This window comes from Lonchura striata, chromosome 3, assembly GCF_046129695.1.
Source record: "Lonchura striata isolate bLonStr1 chromosome 3, bLonStr1.mat, whole genome shotgun sequence".
NCBI classification, from domain to species: Eukaryota; Metazoa; Chordata; class Aves; order Passeriformes; family Estrildidae; genus Lonchura; species Lonchura striata.
Genome location: NC_134605.1, coordinates 18,368,082 through 18,382,026, shown reverse-complemented (window position 1 = coordinate 18,382,026; position 13,945 = coordinate 18,368,082). Strand labels below are relative to the sequence as shown.

The 13,945-nt window shown below is 50.7% G+C and overlaps 1 protein-coding gene across 1 annotated transcript in view; it reads right to left on the bottom strand.

Moving 5' to 3' along the window:
* GALNT14 (polypeptide N-acetylgalactosaminyltransferase 14) overlaps positions 1 to 13,339 on the bottom strand; it is a 90,814-nt gene extending 77,475 nt beyond the window's left edge. The window contains exon 1 of the mRNA XM_021537019.3: positions 13,211 to 13,339. Within this exon, the coding sequence (XP_021392694.2) occupies positions 13,211 to 13,339 (129 nt within the window). The remainder of the gene's footprint in view (positions 1 to 13,210) is intronic.
* Between the last annotated feature and the right edge of the window lie 606 nt (positions 13,340 to 13,945).

Genomic DNA, 13,945 nt, shown 5'->3' with positions numbered 1-13,945 from the left:
TCCCAATTTTTCCTTCTGTCTGCCCCTCCATTTTTTTTCCTCTTCTCCCCCTTGGTTCATTACAGCCATCACTTATATCCACAGCAGCAGCCAGTTGATTTACTGCTTCGATCAATGCAGCTCCAGCATGAACAAGACACACAGCAAGCTCAGCATGCAACAAGAGACCCAGCTGTGGGAACCTGGAAGGACAAGAGCGAGGGACAGGGAACAAAATCATCCCACCAGCAGCACAACTTTCTGCACTCCCTCTCAGTACAAGTCTGCAAGGACAGGGCAGCGCCAGGGCAGATCCTGCCAGACACTCCTGGAGACAGGAGGTTTGAGGCTGAAGACTCCATGAGCAGGAGACTTGGGCAAGAATTTTTTTTTTTTTTTTCTCTAACCAGGCAGCGGAGAAACCTACTCCATCAGGATCAGCTTGGAGTACTCCTGCTAAGCACCTCGTTTGCTCTCCCACTCCTAATGAACAGCGTGACAAGCTCAGAAATCAATGGAGGCTCGGCGAGCCCCGAGCGCAGCTCCTGCCGGCGCCCAGCCAGGCGTCCCCAGCACCTGCTCTCCCTAACTCAAAGCGACGGCAGCGATTGCCCGGCAGCTCCGCTAATGGCCACCCTGTCAGGGCTCCTCACCCACGCCCCGGCAGGGCAGGCCATGCAAACAAGTCATTTGTGGAGGCGCCGGCCTCCTCCCCGGCAATACCTGTGCAGGAAAGGGGGGCTGCTGCAGCGCTGCCAGGAGCCAGCCTTGGGCAAGTCCCAGCATTTCCCTGCAGCTGAGGATGCTCGGCTCAGTACTTCTCTCCCAAACAGCCACTGAAGTTTCTAGGCCCCTGGCCCCATAAGTAAAATCCAAGTCTTTATGGCTGGATGGACACTGCACATTTTGGGACAAATAAGAAGTGTGGGGAGCCCTCCAAGACAAGCCACCTGCTTGTGATAACCTGCGGCTGAGCAGGAAGGCACACAAGGAAGTGCAAACACAGCCCTGAGGGACAGAGAGGGATGCAGAGCAGACCAACAAACAGAACAGGGTGCCAAGAATCTGGTTTTGGCTCTTTTTCCTTAAAATACCTGGCAAGATGAAGATTGTCTGAGGGAGCTGAGGCTGCACATGAGGGACAAGGCTTTGTTGGAGAAATAGCTGCATCCCAGTGCCAGACAAGGAAACATGGGAGCTGTGGCAGTGGCTCGGGCACGATAGGGTACAAACACTCTCCAAACCCAACACAAATGGGAGCAGCTTTCCACCCAGAAGAAGTTAGGATACAACAGGGCTCTCTCACAAAAAAACAGCCCTTAGCTTCAGTTCCAAAAGCCCCCCCCCACTAAACTGTAGCGCCCTCTGCCACTCCCCCCGCACCACCAAGTACATATCAGTGTATACAGAAAAATACGTATTACTCAGCACACAAATACATATTACTCAGTTTGCTGCTTCTCCTATCTATGCCTGAAAAGAGGACAAGGAGAAGAAGCATGCAAGCATGGCTGCATCAAGCATGGGCTGCCCTGAGCCCTCCAGCTCCTTCCCCTCACAGTGCCTGTGCCCTGTTCTCTTAACTTCTCTTCAAGGGGCTCATTTCCCATCGTGTTTCATGGCTCCAAAATGTTCTGATGTGCTTTGTTTGCTTAAAAAAATGTTGTTAAGAGAAGGAAAAAAAAAAGTAGACAAACAGGAGGAATTTAACTCTGCCTTTGCATCTCCTGGCTGGAGGGGCTTCACACACTACTCACTGTGGCATTGGTGATATAATCATCAATGAGATGCTACTGCAAACGGCAGCAGACAGCAGAGCCGGCAGGAGTAATGCTTCCTCCAACAGTGTGAATATTAAGGGCATTTAACAGCCCTTGTAATCACACTGTGGCTCCTTGCAAGAACACAGCCAGGCAGCACAAGAGAAGGCACTGAACCATGCTGCTGGGTTATCAAACTTCCCTGTGGTCCTTTACAGGACTAAAATCAGCCCTGCTTACAGAAACGCTGCCTTCCCCATATGTTCTCTCCACACCAAATCCCATGTGGCAAAACCCTTAAGCACACACTGGGATGAACTGGGTGTCTTCCTCTTGACGAGTTTGGGTTCTCTGTAATATGGAGCAAACATTAAGAGCTTGAGCAAATTAATCTCCTGTACCTGTGTGATGCACTGGGAAAGGATTACTGGGGGAGGAGAAGAAATCCTGAGCATGACATGAGTTTAGCTGCACTGCAGGACTTCAGATATATCATACTTTTTAGGTCAAGCATTAGTTTGCTCTCAAAGAAGAAATGTCCCCAGCTTTTACACTTTGAAAGTTTTTACTCTTTCATTGGATTAATACAATTCTGAAAAGTTCCCTGTGATTTTCAGGCAAAAATAGCCAGTTATCGATGGCATCCTACTGTAATGAAACACCTCTGAAACACAGCCACTCCTGGACTACAGACTTGAAACACAGCTTCTGGAAACAAAGAAAGAAAGAGCAAATTTATCTGCTTTATCTTTCAGATGCAGTAATGGCTGCTGGTTCTGCCTAAAGATGGGGAGAACATCCTGAGACCCAAGTTTGCATTCAGACAGAGAAATGCTGGGCTGCCCAAAGCCACACACACACAGCTGGTGCCAGTGCACAAACCAAGATCAATACGAGGAGATCAGCATCAAAAATTAGTTGATCCCAGTTGATATTTACATATAGAAACTCAGGACTGTTTGGCTCTTTTAGCTGGACTAACATATGCATTGCCAGGAGCTCCCTCTCCCAGGTTATCTCAGTGCAGTCTGTGCACCGGAGGGAAGGGAATTAGCTACCTGGCCTTTCATTCACACCTTTAATTATTCAGTTCATATTGATATAAAATTAATTGAAGCAGAATAAGCTCTTCTCCTAAATACAGGTGCCCACACACAGGAATCACTGAGATTAAAAGGTGCAAATTACTTTATTTAATGAGTTAATTTCCAGGTATCACATGGGCAAATCCCCGTGCTGGGCCTGTACCTGCTGCAGCACCAGCTCTGCCCCAGTGCTACGGCTGTTGTCCCAGAACAATGCTCTGGGTAAACAGAAGAAGGTTTGGTTACACAGCAGAGATGTGCTTCACTTCTGTGAATGAAACTCCTCTTTCATTGACAGAGTCAGGATTTGACCACAATGATGGTAGCAGGAGCTGCAGTCCCGAGGATGCAGCAAGGCACCAAGAGCAAGGGAGTCCCATTTTCCAGAACACCCCTTGTGCCTGTTGGGGAAGGCTGATTGCCCTCCACATCCCAACAGTTGGTGCCCTAAAGCACCAACACAATTTCCTGCTGTTCCCCACATGCGAGCAGAGCTTCTGCCTGCAAAGGCCAAATTGAAACTGCCTTTCCTTTGCTGACATTGCCTTCAGGAGGAAAAGCGTCCTCACCTTGCTGAATCCCACAGTGCCTCAGGTGAAGAACAACATCTGAACGACCTTCCCCAGCATTCAGATGCCTGCTGGAGCTCACTCTCATCTCGCAAGGCAGATTGTGTTTATATTTTATGTCTGATTTTTGGAAACGCTGTGCTTCCTGAGTGTGCAGGTGCATCCAGGAGGTCCCTGCTGAGGAGACACATCCACACCCAGGTTCAGTAACACAGGCCATATCACCAGGCAACATAACACTTTTCTCATCATTCGACTCCCTTTCTCACCACTTGCAAATCTAATTTCAATTTTCAGATAATTCACTTTCTCACTGTTTCTAGTGCTTCTGACCAAACCCTTCACACATCACCTCTGTAAGGGGTCTCCACCCCAAAATCAGCTCCTCTCATGCCATGGCCAGCAAACACGGCTGCCAGCACACTGCTGGGCTGAGGGCACATGCCCAAGGGGTGCACATGGGTTGGTTCTTTTTTCTCCACAGAGATTTAAATCAGAAAACTTCCTGCAGGATGGGAGAGCAGGATAGGAAGTTCTTCTTGACAAAACATTTTTGCCGTACCACCAAGAGCAAACCATATGCAGCCTACACATCGTACATGGTTTAACTCTGAGCACTATGCGTATATTCATCCATTTGGATCCCAGTGGCAGCAGCAGATGGCTGGGTAATGCATGTTTGAGTCTGCCTCTCTCCAAATTACACTGTATTATGGCACCAGGACAATGCAACGGGCATTATGAATGCCACGACTCCTCCCTGCTTTTACTCCATCCAGCTCCATTCCTGTTGGAGGCAGGACAATGCTATACAAGTCTCCTTCCCAGCTTGGCTCCCACACATCAGCTCCAGCAGCTCCCAATGTCTTCTCACTGTCCAACTCACCAGAAAAAACATGTGCCTTCCCTAACCAAGACCCTGAGTTCTGCATTTCATCTAGGTGAGGTCAAAGTGCAAAGGGCTGCATCCCAAACATCCCCCAAGGCAGATCCCAAAGGATATCAGAGGATATTATTCCATCCTGAATGATCCTGAATCAACCCACTGGGTAAAGTAGATTACTTAGACCCAGATGAAAAAACTTCATTTAAATAAAAATATATTATTTTTAAATCCCCGTTTTGTAAGAAGAACTAAGCCAGCCATTGAAAGTGAGTCTGCTCACACCTGTAACTTCTCCCTCTCAACTTTTCTCCACCTCACCTAACAACAAGCAACTAAAAATTCAACACAAAGGCAAGAAAATATGTGCATGAACTTCATCCAGCCCAGGGGGCCTGCAGCCAAGGCCTGCACTACTGAACATATTTGTGTCTTATTTGTGAGCTGTGTGTCTCCATAATGGGTTATGAGGTGTGGCTGTAACTGGCGGATGCCGACGGTGGTCCTTGAGGAGGAAATGGTGTGTGTCTAAATGAAGGCAAAGCTATTTGGAAAGCCAGGACAAAGCAGCCTTTCTCTCCTGGCATGGGCCAAATCACATCCTTTGGACTTACTCCTTCAGTGGCTTCAAATGAAAAAGAATCATCCGTCTCAATTTTCCTGGCTTCATGAATAATGTTTGGAGAATAGAGGGTGATTTCATAGCTCATTTGTTTTTGCACCGCATGAACCCTGCTCTCCTCGTATCACTTTCCAATCAGGTTTATTGCTGATGTTTCCACAAGAAAACCAAAGAGGGAAAGGCTAAGACCTTCAGTCTCACTTGAGACTGAGGGGGAAAAACAAAAGTTTAAAAAAAAAAAAAAAAAGGAAAAAGGAAAAAAAAAAAAGGAAAAAATAAAGGAGAATCTGTCTTTCCCTTTTCTTTCAGCGTGATCTGAAAATGAACCTGTTTTGCTTCTGAATCAATTCTCTCCTGGCACTGCACTTCCCGCAGTACTTTCCGAGATGAGGTGCAATCATTAGCTCACTTGCTCCTCCAAATAATACCACAAAACTGAAGCTCAAGCTGCTTTGCAGTAAATCATCACTAATTTCTGCCTATGTGTGGTAAGGCAGGGTTTGGCGGGGGACACAAGCCCTGCCACACAGTCCCAGTGCCACCACCCATCTGCACACCTGCTGTCTGGGGACAGTACAGCATCCAGCATGTCACCTTGTCCCCCCGTGGAGAAGTGACACTGGCACATCATCCCTTAGTCGAACACCTCTCCAACGACCCACAAAGGATCACCACTCCTCTCACTCCCTCAGGCTGCAGGAAGGGTTAACCAAGGTGCTTAAGGTGTTTCCAAACAGCAGGACTGAGGCAAACTATTACTACAACAATGCTGCCTCCATGAACCAAGGGGTGAACTCCTGCTGAACCTCTCACCACTGATCATTTTCACCAAAGGCACATGTTAAGGACAAGAAATGCTTCTCCCTGCTCCTGTGGGCAACTCTGTGCCACTGCCACTCCCAGGACACCCAATGCCCATCCCACAGCAGAAGGCCTTCCAGGTACCCTATAGACTGACCCAGCCTGACCTAGAGCTGCCCTCCCCACCCAGCAGCAGCTACATGGGAAAACCTATACCTAGGCAGCCTAACTTTCCCAGCTCCTCTGGAAATACATATGAAAAGTGGAGCAATACTGATTTAGATGAGCAGAAGAAGGGGCTCAAGATCTCCTTGGCTTACTCTTCCTGTAACACTGATTCCTGCTGAGATTCTGGAACCAAAAAGGGTAAAGAGGGTGGGAAATCAATTTAATTGCAGCTTAGTAAGCAACTGCACTAAGCGTCGTTGGCAAAATCTGAACATTTTGCTGTGAGAGAAAGGGGGAGAAATGGCTTTTTCATTGCACAGGAAAGTGGATTGAGAGCAAACTCCCCCCCATCATCTGCTCCTCACCCCTTCCTTCTTTAAACAGGAGGAAACCAGCAAGAAACACACAGCTAATGCCAGCAATCTCCCGCTCCTGCTACTCCAATTAATAGTCAATCCGCTGCACCCTTTGTCGTTAGGCTGCACGTAATTACTCCTTCACGCAAACGTCTTCCTTAAACAGATCCTACTTCTGCTTTCTCTGCAGATACATTCCCCTTAATTGGTTTTATTGCACCAAATGCTGGCCTGCCCTCACAGATGAGACTCTCCCAGGCAGAGTACGTTGCTTTTGCATTTCCACAACTTCTTCCAAGCTTGTTTTTCCCACTGGCAAAGAGACTACAGGACAGAGGAACACACCCAGAGGTACCAAAGTGGCATCCCCGTGAGCTGTGCACGCAGAACACAAACATCCATGGACCCAAGAAAAACACTGAGCATGCAAAACCCCAATATTCAGCATCCCAGGATTTGTCAGCTATTGTCCCAGGGACAATAACACTGCACCTGCATTAATGAGGGATCACAAGACAGTTTTATTTGCCAGGCTGAATCTCCAGGCAACACCCTTCCCATGCTGGAGCTTGCCCAGCTCACACCTGTGGAGCCACAGCAGCTCAGCAGAGTGTGCCTTCCACACTCTGCCCTCATCTCTATACATACAACCAAACACAAAAAGCCTCTAGTCAGTACCATAAAATGCTCCCTGGACCTGCCTTCCTCAGGCACAGCATTCCCATTTTTTACAGCTCTCACCCTGCAGCCATCCCTTGTGCAGAGTCCCCTGCCCATGGGGAGGCACGGGTCACATTGCAGAGCCAGGGACAAGAGATGTCTCAGCAGAGCAAGCAGTAAACCCAGCCAAGACAGGCCCTGGGCCATGAGCCCATCAAAATAAATCAGGATGATACTTTCTTATCAAGGAAAGGAAGAGTGAGGAGAAAACAGTGAGGTTTTGAGTAAACAATCCAACTCTGTGCATATCTGAGGTGGTGAAAGGATAAATAGGACAAGGCATCTTCCCTCATAGTCAGCATCTTTCTCAAGCATGGAGACACTTCAATATACGTGCTGTGTCTCTGAAGCCTTGGCACCCAGACACAGAGCTGATTTTGCAGACTTCCCCATTCAGAAGTTAAGACTTTTGTCAAGACTACCCCTAAAGGTCACCAAGGGTCCCAGGCTGTGAGCCTGAGTCCTCCTAAAAACCCAGCAGCAAGGACTTGAGCCCTTCCGTGTTACCTAGAAAAGGATGATGCCACACCCGTCACACCAGCTGAAGAGGGATGCTGCAGCCTGCAACAATTCCATGTGCAGGGTGCTCTACAGGGACCTTGACAGAAGAAGCAGTTTACAAGAGAAACCATGACACTCCTGAGCCCAACCCACCCTCAGAGCATAACCATCTCCAACACCCCTTCATAGTGAAGCAGCAGGACTCTTCCAACTCTTTTTATCCTTTCAGAGCACAATAGAAAGTATTTTTCTTCTTCTGGTGCTCAACAGTTCTTGCCAACAAAACATGTACCACCTGCACAGAAATTTATTTATACTCCTACCAGAAGAGAAGCAGAATCCCTGCCTCCCTTCCTTCCTTCCCTGATAATTCTTTTAAAAGCACTAGCTAAGAAAGGCACCTGTACATTCCAATGCTCACTGTTTTGCAAAGCAAACAGGTCTTGTTCAATCAATATTTATGCCCCCATCAGTCACAGCTGTAACACAGAGCTCCACCAGAATGTAATGGAGGCAAAATTCATTCATTGCAATTACCAGTGAAAAATTAGGAGGGTTTTCATTGACTGGTTATTGTTCCACAGGTATCCCAGGGAGCGCTGTAATGCGCAGCGGGCAGGTTAATTAATCGAGGTGCACCAGGCAGGCTGCTCACCGTTTGTCCACAGCTGGTTTAGCCACCGAGGTGACTTCCTCACCTCACCCCTGCTCCACCAGACCTCTCCTGCCTGATCCCACAGATGAGGGCTGCTTGGGCATGGCTTTCTGTTTTATCCAGCACTAAACACACAAGCAAGAGAGAGAGGGACTGGATTCCATCACAGCTCCTTTACAAGCAAAGCTCTGCACATCCAAGAAAGCCTGGTTTTACTCCTAGAGATTTCAGAGTGGGATTTCACCAACAAAGCATGAAATAAATTTTGCCTTCTCTCACAACCTGGACCTATCCATGTCCCCAGCCAATACAAGCTTCCTGGATATTAAACACTCTGCCTCTTCTTTTTTTCTTTTTATTTTTTGTTTTGTTGTTTTTTTTTTTTTTTGTTCCCAACAGCCTTGCCACTTCAATCCCTTAATTGTCAAGATCTGAATTTTTGCAGGATACACAGTTATTTTAATCTGTTAAGTGGCTCTGCTGCTATAAAACTGACAGGAATTTAATATCTGGAGACTGTCAGCTGAGCTCCAGGTGCTGCGGCTTTCTAGATGGCAATGATGCAGAAGGAAGCATAGGCTGGTGAAAGGCACATAAGCACAAAGCTGGCAAGGGTCCCTTTGCACTGAGGTCCAGCCATGCAGGGTGCTGAGCAGTGGAGCAGGCAGTGAGGCTGCTGAGCTTCTCCACATCTCCCAGGAGCCATCCCCCAGCTGCATTTGAGCACACTCAGAAAGGAGATGTTGCATTGCAAACACTAGTACAAGTCAAGCAGAACAGGTAATTTTTTTTAATAAAGGAAACTTTTCCTCTGTAGCTTTTCTCCTGCACTCAAGCCCGTCACAGACCTGCTTTCCCTCCAGAGGCTGTCAGCTGTGCTTCAGCCATTCATCAGAGGGAGCAAGCTAGCATGCAGGAAGGAATGAAGGGAAACAAAATCCCAAACCAAACAAAAACTATCTTCCTGTCCCTCCTGCACACACTGCTGACCCTGATTGTGGGAACCCAGACTCCTGAAATCCTCTCCTGCTGCAGGGCTTTGCCATACAGCCACTGTGATCTGATACAGGTGTGGGAAATGAGTTGACCAAAGGCTTATTACCCACCTACTCATCTCCTGCTCCCTCATAAGCATCCCCAGCCACACACTGGCACAGGACACGGGAGCCAGCACACCAGGAAAGCATTGCTGCAGAGCCAGCTACAAGTACTCCTCACAATTAATTTGGGATTTTGCTTGTAATTAATCCCCTCATTATTCCTTAATGTAATTAAGTTATTAGTTTATATGTCCCCCCCCCCCCCTCAAAGCAGAGCAGTGGGATGGATCAGAGGGAGGCAGGGGAGATGCCAGGCAGTAGCATGGGGCCATGAGCCCAGGATTACTGGAACACATGCCAAGCCCCACCACTGCCTCCCCAGTGACTTCAGGTGGGTCTCTGGCAGCCCAATTTTCCAAGACAATAAAATTATTCCAGTTCCTCCGGAGTCCACCAGAGACAGAAGGATACAAAGTTCAATTAGCCTCTCCGGGTCCTGGTTTAACCAGCTGGAAAACTGCTGGGACAAGTAAGAGACAGGCTGGAACTAATTAAAAAAAAAAAAAAAAACAAACAAAAAACTTGCAAAGGTTTGGAAACCCTCCTCCAAAAGGCAGGGAAGGAAGGAGGCATCAGCGAGTCCCAGCTGATCCATGACCCCAGTCAGTCCGGTGTCCTCACAGCCCCATCCATCAGGCTCAGTTTCCCTGAGCCCATGGCTGCTAAGCAGGCACCCGGCTGGGTAAAGCTCCCTGGCAGGGCAGGCGCCCTGCTACAGCTCCTCTTCCCAGCCAAGTCACAGGACTCCATAAAGGGCAGTGAAAGGGCGAGTGTTACAGCACTAACAAGGCTTGATCTGCCCCTTGGAAAACAGAGAAAAATCAACCCCCAGGCAGCAGCGGTAAAAACAGCACTGTCCCTGACTGGCAAAGTATTCCCAGGAACAACTTCATAGTCCTAAACACGGCCACTTTTGTTCTTCCATACCCTACCTGCCCTGCAAGGTTGCTACACCTCACGGCCAGGAGTGAGTCCCACACCCTAAAATCCAGCCTCAACCTGCTGCTGCTGCCCTGGCATGTACCAGCAGCAGCTGCAGGCAGCAGGGAGGAGGAGGAGAAGGGAAAGGAGGTGACAGGGATTGGGAAGCAAGGGCTGGCATCCAGGGGGGGCCTCTGCCTTCCTGCCACCGGGCAGCAGCAAGAGATCCATAGAGAGGGATTGCAGGGGAATACAGGGGGAAAAAATACAAGGGAAGGTGAAGCCAAGTTAATTACAACAGACTGCTGCACCCACCTCGTTGGGCATGAGCAGCTCAGTTGGAAAAGCTCAGCTACTGCTGCAAGACCTTCCCTGGATGCCTGCCTTCACCAGGTCCTTGAGATGCCAAGCCAGCAGCATATTTTGGGCAAAGGAAGGACTCAAACACTGCACCCCTCACACCAAGGTCCTGCTCCTTGGAGACCCTGCCCACCTCAGCATAGGACTGCAAGAAAAACATCACAAGCCTTCCTTTGGGAAGCTGAGGCCTGGACCTGGCTCAGGATTTGGGGTAAAGCAGGGTGCAGTGACCAAAATAACAGTGACTGACGGGCATCCGTGGAGCCAAGGGCAGCAGCTCGGGGAGCTCTCAAGAAGCCACCAGTGTGCCACAGCCAGCCAGCGAGCTCGAGCACCGTGGCCTTCCAGGATCCATGTGTGCCAGGAGCCCTGGGACAGGCACGGGCAGGAGGCAGCAATACCAGCTGGAGCCTAACTGGAAAGGTCTAAAGGTTAAACCTACACAAGGCACGATACACGGTGTGCCCATGTCCACAGAAATACAACTCAACTGGGAGAGAAGGGGGGAGGGAACAGCTTGGAAAATGCTGCCAGGAAAGTTTATGTGGATTTGCTCCATTTCCCCTCTGTAGCTGTCTTAAAATGTTTGAGCTGCTGTTAGCAATCCATCACCTCCTCTTGTTTCCCAAGGAATTTGGGAGGACAACCCTTAACTGTTCAACTTTTCATCAGTAGCAGCCAGTCCCACTGGCCAGGGCAACAGAACACAGCACCAGGCTCCTCTGGACCACAGCACTCCTGTCTGTGTTACCCCAGTCAGCTCTGCAGCCGTTCAGAAGTGTTAACTGAAGGGACACTACATCCCCATGCTCACAAGCAGCTTATAAGTCATACTGCTCCAAAGCAGTTTCCAAAGCCAAAAAATGCAATGCATTAAAAAATAAAAAACAATCTGCACTTTATGTATCTCAAGGGGATGCAATTGTTTGGATGGAAAATTCAGAAGAAATGAAGGAGAGGCAATTTAAGCAGTCAAATTGCTGGAGTTATGGCAAATTGGTAGTGGCAGCTTCAAAACATGGGGACAGATCCTGTGTGGCAGAAGTTCCCTTCACCTGAAGTGGGAGCCAAGACCAACCTGTAACAGCATCCGCAGCCTACACCCCGAGGTGGGGGGAGTCTTGAATGGGAGCAGAAAGCCAAAATGGGCTGCAAAATGGCAGCAATTCAGCGGCAGCTGCTGCTAATCGAGAAGCAAAGTTCATTTCAAGGAGATTATAGTAGCCCCTGTCAAACCGGGGAGGTCTTTTTTTTCAATCTTTATGAATACAGTTCCGACACCAAAGCACAGTTCTAGTTAAGAAAGAACTTGTCTTCTAACCCTGTTTTCACTGACTTATTCATTGCCTTCCCTAGCTTAAATAAATAAACAAACATATAGACAATTATGTCTTTTTGGGGCCTGAAGTCACATAGATTCACTCCCTTCTTCTAGGATTGAAAGATTTACAAAAGCCTGAAGAAACCTCCTCAATCATTTTTATTTAAAAAAAAATACAGAAAAACCAATAATTCCTCAGAATGAAAAAAATCAAAGTAAGCTTTATGAGTTCTAACTTTTTTTTTTTTTCCAATCAGGTCGTTAATTCAGTTGCTGAGGTGACAGACACATATATAAGGCTTTCCAAAGATGTGGCGAACACGTAAAGCTGTCACATATTGTGGGCAAAACACTGCTGGGTGTCACTGGTGCAAAAAGAGGGGGTGAGGGCTCACACCCTTCCTCTGCCACAGTAACCCAAATCTCGGTGTATTTTCAGGAGTTGGGCTCTAACCCGGATTAATTAATTCAAGATTTACAACAGTACAACTAAGCAGCATCTAATCCATGTCCTTTGGAAAGTTAACCCTCGGCTGAGCCCCAGCCGCTCTCAGCCGAGGAGGAGACACGGACCCGGAGAGGAGCCGGGACCTCGTTCAGCCGAAGCTGCTCGCAGCTCCCCTTTCATTCGCAGTGAAACTACTCTGATTCACTCCCTGTGTGGAGCGAGATGCTGCTCGCATCTCTGCCTTGCTGTCACTCCGGGGGCTCAAACCCGACACAGAACGGCGCGATTGCACGGGCACCCTCGTCCCAGCCCGGCCGGGGCTCCAGCCCTGCCCGAGCCTGCTCTGCCACCACAGCCAGCCGCCAAAGCCCCCGCGTTAACCGGGCTCGCCCAGCCCGCGTACGCCAAACATGGATATCCAAGTCTGCTCCGCCCTGGTTTCAGCCCGGACAGGACCGAGCCCTTCTCTTTTAGGGCAGAGCTCGGGAGCCCGGCGTGATCCACGGGGGAAAGGAGCCGCCGGTCCCCCACCCGTGACACGAACCACGCGTTTCGTTTCCTTGGGGCGCACCGGTTCCCCCGCTCCGCAGGGCCGGGAGCATGGGATGCTCCAAGTTGGCGGCGGGACAAAGGGCCGGTACCCCCGGCCGAGGCACCCCCGACGGCCGCAGCCCCCGGTGAAGGGGGGCAGGGGGGTGCGACTGGGGCTGCAGCTGTCCGAGACCGAGCGGAGGGAGGGGACGGGGAAGACCAAGCCAGGGGCTACGGAAAGGACCTTAGTGCCCGCCGCCCACCCCCACCCCCCACAAAGGCACAGGTCCAGTACCCCAGTACCAAACTTGAAGGGGAACGCAATGGGGTGGAGGGTCCCGAAAACCGCCGGGAACTTCTTCCCCGGGCGGCGGCGGCATTGCGCCCAAGTCGCGCCGGAGCAGCCGCGGCCCCGCCGCCCCTTCCTTACCTCCGGCGTGTGTCCCTCGGGCTCCGCCGCCTCCAACTTCCACCGCGCCCCGAAGAAGAAGAGGAGGAGGGCGGCGAGCCACAGCACCCCCAGCAGAGACAGCGCCAGCCGCCGCGTCGGCCGCCTCATCCTCGGGAGGAGGGAAAAGTCCGGCGGGGGCACCGGGAGGCGCTGCCGGGGAGCCGCGGACAGCTCGGGGGGCGGCGGGAGCGGGGCTGGCGGGGAGGACGGTCTCGCCCGCCCGCCTCGGAGCCGGCGATGCGAGTCCCGGGCTGTGCATGCTCTGCAGGGGAGGGGAGGGGAGGAGGGACGGGAGGAGGAGGCGCCGGGAGGAGGGGGGCTGGAGCCGGAGCCGCTCGCCGGGGAAAGGTGCAGCGCGCAGGCAGCCGGGCTGGTCCCCGGGGAGCTGCTGTCCTGCCCTGCCCACTCCGCGCCGGCGGGGAGGCAGCCCCGGGGACGGGGACACGGAGGGACACGGGGGTCTCCGTGTGTAACCGGGGACGCCCATCCCTCTGCCCTGCCTCCGTGAGTGAGTCCGGGCCCCTGGCACGGGAAGGGATGCGCGGGGCTGGCCAGCGCCGCTGCGAGTTTGGCCCGGGTCGGTCCCGGTCCCTGTCCCCACCCGACTGCGGGGCGAGAGGAGGCCACCGTTCAACAACACACAGAGGAGGCTCAGACATGATGGGAAGATTAATTTAACCAATTGAAACAGCAGGGGGAATTCAGGTAGGTGGA